The sequence below is a fragment of the Lactuca sativa genome, chromosome 5 (assembly GCF_002870075.4).
Source record: "Lactuca sativa cultivar Salinas chromosome 5, Lsat_Salinas_v11, whole genome shotgun sequence".
Taxonomy (NCBI): domain Eukaryota; kingdom Viridiplantae; phylum Streptophyta; class Magnoliopsida; order Asterales; family Asteraceae; genus Lactuca; species Lactuca sativa.
The window spans coordinates 342,282,152-342,289,641 of NC_056627.2; the positions used below are offsets into that span (position 1 = coordinate 342,282,152).

The 7,490-nt window shown below is 34.8% G+C and overlaps 1 protein-coding gene across 1 annotated transcript; it reads left to right on the forward strand.

The window, feature by feature from the left end:
• The first annotated feature begins 595 nt into the window (after positions 1 to 595).
• On the forward strand, positions 596 to 7,150 carry LOC111916507 (uncharacterized). The gene is made up of 10 exons (XM_052763691.1): positions 596 to 917; positions 1,201 to 1,309; positions 1,513 to 1,694; positions 1,789 to 1,863; positions 1,941 to 2,225; positions 2,300 to 2,703; positions 5,315 to 5,415; positions 5,500 to 6,155; positions 6,263 to 6,379; positions 6,450 to 7,150. The coding sequence occupies exons 2-10, from the start codon at positions 1,207 to 1,209 to the stop codon at positions 7,008 to 7,010; spliced, it is 2,484 nt and encodes an 827-aa protein (XP_052619651.1). The 5' UTR covers positions 596 to 917; positions 1,201 to 1,206; the 3' UTR covers positions 7,011 to 7,150.
• Positions 7,151 to 7,490: the final 340 nt, after the last annotated feature.

Below are 7,490 nucleotides of genomic sequence, written 5' to 3' on the forward strand. Positions count from 1 at the left end.
TTGGGAAATGCGATTGAATCATATTCGCCATTGTCTCATCATTGAACATAACCTCGGCCATGATACCACTTGTTGGTGGTTATAAAGAAACAAAGACGGTAGATTAAAGTTACTCACATAATAACAACACGACTATTTTAAATGATAGCCACTCCTCTATTTTTATATCACTTACTTTATATTTCTCATACATCCCTCTTACATTTTTCTTACAAACATTAGATCCTTATAGGAGCCAAAACTAAGGAAGTACTTGACATAGAAGTAAACTTAAAGGTTAAGTAAAACTTAATAAGAAAAATATTCTTACTAGCTAAGTAAAATTTAATGGTTAAGAAAACTCCATAACTAGGAAAACATGACTAAGAATATTTGATGACCAAGTAAAACTTCATAACTAAGAAAACATAACAACTAAAAAAGTTGTTGATAACCATTATTGACTTTTATTTTTAACCCGTTGACTTTGTTGACTTTGCTGACTAAGTTAATAACCATGCCCATTGCACAGCCCAATATAGTGTTTTTGCACTCATAAAACGATTTTTCAGTCCATTATTGATTTTGCAACCCGTGTTATTGGTTTCGCAGCTCAGCGAAATCAATGACCGTTGATGATCTTGTTAAAATTTTACTATTTTAAAGAAAAATGATAAAAAGATCTTCCATAATATTCCCTTTCACTAATTTACATGGATTTATTTGCTTTTTGTTTATGTACGGAAAAGAACCGAAGTTTCCATTCTTGTATATGAATACCACCTTTTCGAGGCGTGCTAGCTGTTGGTCTGTCGCATGAATATGGAATGTCCAGCCAAATAACTGCAACTCATCTTTCATTTCTTTATCATTCATCGTTATCACTTTTCAGGGCTAATATTTCTCTCGAGTGTTCTTGAAAAAGTTGCAATTTGCTGGTGAGTATTCTTCTTTAATCTTTCATTTGAATCCTGCTTACTTAATTATGTTTTTACTGTTACATTGTCCAATTTCATGTTTTTTACCAAATGGATCTCCGATATAAATCCACTCACTACACTGCCTCAAGCTTCCCATTTTAAAGGGCTAAAATAGCTAGAGACATGTTAGTTTGGTTTCTACTCACTATAAACTCCAAATGATCTTGATTTTTGTTCTTAATTTAAACATCTGAAAAAAAAAACTAGAATATGATTGATTGATTGTTGGTTTTTGTGTTAGGGGGATATGATGGAGCAGATGGAGACCACAATCGATGATGAAAAGACGATATCCCTAAAAACCAGTATTCTCTCCAGATATGATGAGGTCTTTCGTGCTCATACTTTAGGTTTGTTTCTTCATTCATTAAAAGAAGATATTCTTTTAACAATTCGAAGATCTGATCATCTAATAATTAAATACCAACTTGAACTTATTCTGCGTTAGCAATAATCTTTGATCAGAACTTGATGAAATGATGGAAATGTGTCTTTATGATTCCTAATGTTTTACAACATCCTTGATTGAGAAAAACGTTGCGTTTTTTATTAGATATGAAAAAGATGAATGAGAAGATAACTGTTGACTGTGAGAAGTTTCTTCAATACTATGAAGAAAGCTGTTCGCAAATGGAAGCCTCAAGCAAATCTCTGCAACAACGGGAATACGAACTTACAAAAAAAGAACTGAAGCTTCAAAAGTCAAAGTCAAAGCAAGAACTCAAGAAGAGACTGGTATACAATATTAATCTTGTTAATTTCTTTTGTTAATTCACTTGATCATGAACATTTTCTTGATCAATCATGTTATATATGTTTACCATGTTAGCAAGAAAGATTGTCATCTTGGAAACAACTAGTCAAAGAAAGCTGCACTTCTATGAAACTAGCAGAGGGTATAAAGGTAATTCTGAAAAAAACAGACAATGGTTAATTTGTACGAATGTCAGAATATGATATCATACATCCATATGTTTTCAGGATGAACTATTGATCCTTCAAAAGAGAAGAGCTGAACTGGAATCCCAACTCAAAGCTGAAAGTTATGAAAGAAAACAAAGAGAGATTACACAACTTGAGACTGCATTACATGCTATACAAGACGACGACTATATAGACCTTGAAGAAAAGATGAAGAATTTACAGACCGAATTGATACAGAAGAATGAAAAACTTCAAGAAATGAAAAACAAGGAAAACTCTTTTCGTGCAGCTATCCAGACAAAAAATGAGGAATTGCAAGAAGCTCGTTGGGAGCTTATTGATGTACGTAAGGAGTTAATAGTTAGATAAGAATATAAGATACTGTTTGATGATTAATTTTGGTGTTATTTAATTAGGGTTTGAAGTCGTACCCAATTGGAGGTGATATAGGAACGAAGAGAATGGGGTTGGTGGATTCAAATCCTTTCTTTGTTGGATGCACTTCCAGTGTGAAGAAGGAGAATGCAACTAAATTGGTATCACATTGCAATGAAGATCCAAATTGGCATCCGTTTACTAAGATGACAGATGGATCTGAGATTATCAATGAAGAAAATGGGAAGATGGTTATTTTGAAGGCGGAATGCAGTGATGAACAGCATCCTGTTTTAACAGCTTTGATAGAGAGGAATCGGTATCACCAACATGGGAGGGATTTGATGGAAGAGCTATGGAATTTCAGGGAGAATAGGGAGGCCACTCTGAGAGAAGGCATCGATTACCTTCTTAAAGAATGGAAGATTCATAAGCAAAGGAAAAGGTAGTGAAGCTTAATTCGGTACCATTTCAATCTAACTTTTACATATTCTGCGTGTTCTTAGGTTTGGCAGAATTTTCAAAGCAATTATCTAATGGATATTGATTATATATATTAACAAGATAGAGTAGAAGATAACTACGGATGAGTTTTTAACCGAAAAATCAAACCAGAAGCAGAACCGATTAGTAGTATTCAGTCCGGTTGTTGGTTTTCGAATTCATCATTTTCGGTTTTCGGTTATTTCGCTTCCGCTTCCGGTCTTTCCTAATAGAATCGAACCGGAACCAGAACTAGAACTGGTTAGTGGTATTCGCTTCTGGTCCTGTTTTGTTTTCCCATTCACTTCTTAATCTGTTTTCGGTTATTTCGGTTCCGTTGTTGTTTGGTCCGGTTCCGGAACCGATCCCTATAGGTAACTATCGAGTTTGAGACCTTTAAACATGAAGTCTTTTAAATTGCTTTGTGTAGAATTATATAAATGTCATGTTACTATTTTTTACAAGAAAAACAGTTTTCCATGTTGGTATATGCTATTATTTAGATTTTAGGGTAGAAGTGTAGAACATATTAGTTTTTTTACTGTAGAATCGAAAGGTTGGAGGAGTGGTGGCATATTAAGCATAGTACCGTTTTGTCTATCACATCATCACCCCTCATATTTACCACATATCTCTTAATTTTTATCATGTATAAGAAATTATTTGTCATTTCATGTTATATTTACTTTTTATATTGTTTAAACAATTTAACTTAACTGAAAATAAAATGGCTTCAACATTACATTAAAAACTAAAAAACACAAAAATAAAATCAAAAAAGATAAAGAAAAAAATTATATGTTAACTTTTCTTTTTTCGGCTTTTATAGCCAAAGCCAATTCACGCTCCTCACGGTTTAAATTACTCAAGTCCTGCATAAAAATCTTTATGTCACGGGGTTTTTCCTTTTTTATGCTCGTTTCTTAAGTGAACTCCAAGTATTTGTTCAAATTTGCATTTAGGCATGCAATCTTCGACCTCGCTTCTTCTTGGTCATCCAAAGTTGATGTTTTTTTCTTTCTCCTTGTGTTTGGCTTTTTCCCTTCCCATTAGACGGGAAGGTGGTGAAATCACAACAATGGCATCATCGTTGATGTTAATCCCGACACGAGTATCCAACATAGATGTAATATCTCCTATATCTTTCTAATGGAATCCAACATGTTGCAATGTACACTATATACAGGCATGTGGTTTCCAAGATTGCAATGAAAGGAATTGATAAAGAGATGAAAAAGTACCTTAATGATTTTTAGTTTGAGGTTGGCATATGGGGTGACATTAAAACCATACTCCATAGTGTCAAGAGGGTGGTAAGTGAACGTCATGCTGATGGGTCTCTTGCAATGTTTATAGTGGATTTCTTAAATGTCTTAAATCTTGCGGATACATGAGCATTACTTCTTGAGGTCATGTTGAGGTGTCATATATTTCTTTGTAGATAGAATTCTTATATGTACAGGCAACGAGGTTGTATTTGGGAGACAAACATATTTGGTCCACCATTGGGGTTCAACAAGGCGACCCATTGAGATCTCTTCTTTTTTGCTCTTGTATTGCACCCGTTTGTACATAAGATTATAGACAATTGCAAGCTTTTTCTTCATGGTATCTTGATGATGAGACCGTTATTGGAGATTTAGAAGAGGTTGCCAAAATGTCTTCATAAATTTTAGGCATTACAAAACCACATCTTATGGAATAGTGACATATATGGTATGGATACTAATTATATTTGTGCTTTGGTTTGTCTTCGTGATACAATTCCAAGTTTCAACTTTAACGGTTTCATTAATTAGGACACCGCCCCATAAAGCCCAACATGCATTGGCAAGAATGTCATTTTTAGTAAAATTATCCAAGACATGAAATTACATTTTAACATGAATGTTAAACGGAAAACGAGTTTTGAGTGTCTAAGAGCACTACATGCTTAAAATTTTCTTCTGGTTATCCATATAGACGGTCTTGATCAACATATGTCACCAATGGAGTATCATACTATCCTTAAATGTCGCCTCATGATTCCACTATTTCCAATTGATAAGATATATGATATATCCACTTTGTCACAAGGCATGTTTAGACTTTTGGGGAGAATGTTGTTTATTGTAGAGAGCTTATAGACTTCAAGTACCAACACGATATGATTAGAGAGTTCTTTTTGATGTTTTTAAACAGATAAGGTTTCCGACAAAAAAAAAGGCCCCTATAAACTTCTTGACCGACCCCTTGAAAAAAAAGGTCATTATCCAAGATTATGTTCTCCATTGTATTGCTTCTTAGCTTCTAAGATTAAGTTGGTAGCAGCCGATTGAAAGCCATGGGTTTTTCAGCTATACATAAACCAGAGCAAAATGAACATGGAAGTATGTACAATTTGTGCTTGTAATATGTATGCTGTTCCTACACACCCTTAATTTTTTTTAGTTTTTGTTCATAAAGAGTGTCTTATGTTATTAGACCTTGCATGATGTTGTTTCTTAATACTTATGAGCATTTTCAGTGGTTTCTTTGATTGCTAGCACTAATTAAACATACGTGATTTTAGTTACAACTCGTTATTTCTACAGGACAATGGTTGACACAAACATAAAAGATGAAAGCCCAAAATCAAACTTAAGTCCTCAAAAGGATGTAGATCAATCAGTTATTCCACTGTCATCTACATCAAGTAGGTTAATCTCTCCCTCTTGACTTTATTAAGCATGCCAATAATGTACTTTGAAATGAATAGTTTTTGCTTTATGAACTACAGGTAATATGGAAGAAGAAGAAGAAGAAGAAGAAGAAGAAGAGGTAGAATATGAAGAAGAAGAAGAGATAGAAGAAGAAGAGGTAGAAGAAGAAGAAGAAGAGGTAGAATATTATGAAGAAGAGATAGAAGAAGAAGAAGAAGAGGTAGAATATTATGAAGAAGAGATAGAATATGAAGAAGAAGAGGTAGAATATGAAGAAGTGATAGAATATGAAGATGAAGATGAAGAAACAAACAAGGAAAGTGCTGTGAAAGAAGATGAGAAGAAAGATAAAGAAGTAAAAAAAGGTGAGGAATTAGGTGAGGATCCAAAGAGTAAAGAAAAGAGGGCTAGTTCTAGGGACAAGAGCACAAAGAAGAGTGTTGTGAATGGAGATAATAAACCAGAATCATCAAGCAGAAAAAAAGGTCCAAAGAGGGTTGAAAGCATGGGGATGGTGTTCATGTGTAGTTCAAAAACAAAAACAGATTGTTTTCGCTACAAGATTCTTGGACTTCCTGCAAATAAACAAGATCAAGTAGCAAAGATTTATAAAGGAATGAGATTGTTTCTGTTTGATGTTGATCTCAGATTAATGTATGGAATCTTCAAAGCTGCTGGACCCGGTGGTTATAACATTGAACCAAAAGCTTTCAAAAATGAATTCCCATCTCAAGTTAGTAGTAGTAGTAGTAGTAGTATTCAACCATTCATTCATTTTTCATCTTTCATTTTGATTATAACTACTGATTAATGATATCTTTTATAATTGAATAAAATCAGGTTCGATTTAGCGTGCTTGATGATTGTTTGCCAGTAGCTGAAGAGAAATTTAAGGATGTCATTAAAGAAAACTACTACACACGGAATAACTTTGAAGGTCTCCTGAAAGCCGATCAGGTTCCTTTTTCTGTTTTATATAAATATACATTTAAAGAAATGTTTATAAATTATGAAGTAAATTTCACAGGTGAAGAAGCTGTGTATGCTATTTACAGTTACACAACAGGTTGAAAATCATCGAACTAGATCCGATGAAAGACGTATAAGAAATAGGGAAGATGAATCTCGAGACCAAAAAAAACTCAAAATACGTGATCAAGAGGAAGAAAGACGTTTTCACCCTCGGTCCTGGTCCCACTCCCCACCACGTAGAGAAAAAAGACGGTACAACGACTATGAACAGCCGCCTGTTTTGTACCAGCGTGCCACCACCGTCACCGTCAGATACCTGCCGCCACCGCCACTTCCGGTAGCGTCTCCGGCGACGTCATACCCCTATGACCATCGCGCTTACCGTGAAGAGATTCGGGAACAGGAGCGGGACCCGTATTATGTGTTTTATCGAGAGGCTCCGGCTCCTACTGTGTATGCTTTACCACCGGAGTACCACATTGTAAGTAGAGAGTACCACCATCCTCCACCTGCAGTCCAACCACCACCACCACCAGCGGAGCATCGGTTTTCTGATTACCGTGATGTTGGGCCACCGCCTGAATACCGTTCTCATGAGACACATTACAGATATTAGAGTTTTATTAATTATGCGAAATGTAGGACAACGTATTGTAATGTTTAGCTTTTGGATTTGGTTATGGAGGTTTAGTTTTTAACTTGTTGGAGTCACGTATTATGAAGAAGATATTTGATTAAATTTTTTGTGTTGCAGTATCGTTTGTGGGTGTTAACTCTAAATAGGATGAAGAGTAGTCTACGGTTGTTGAAAATTTTGAAAAGCTTTGAGTGCATTTTAATTCGATTTTCTGTGTTGTTGAATTACCACGTTGCATTGTGAGAAGGAGAAGGTGTAAACCTCCAAAAGTCTGGAAATTTTTGATAAAAATATGAAAGGTATGAAGAGGATATGTGTATATCAAATAACATAACGTTGTGTTTATTTCTGAAGTGCAGCCGATGCCTAAAAATATTTTTTACACTATGAGCGACCAATTAATTACAATTCATGATTTCAACGTATGCTTTACTTTATATATGATGAGCTGTGTCCACC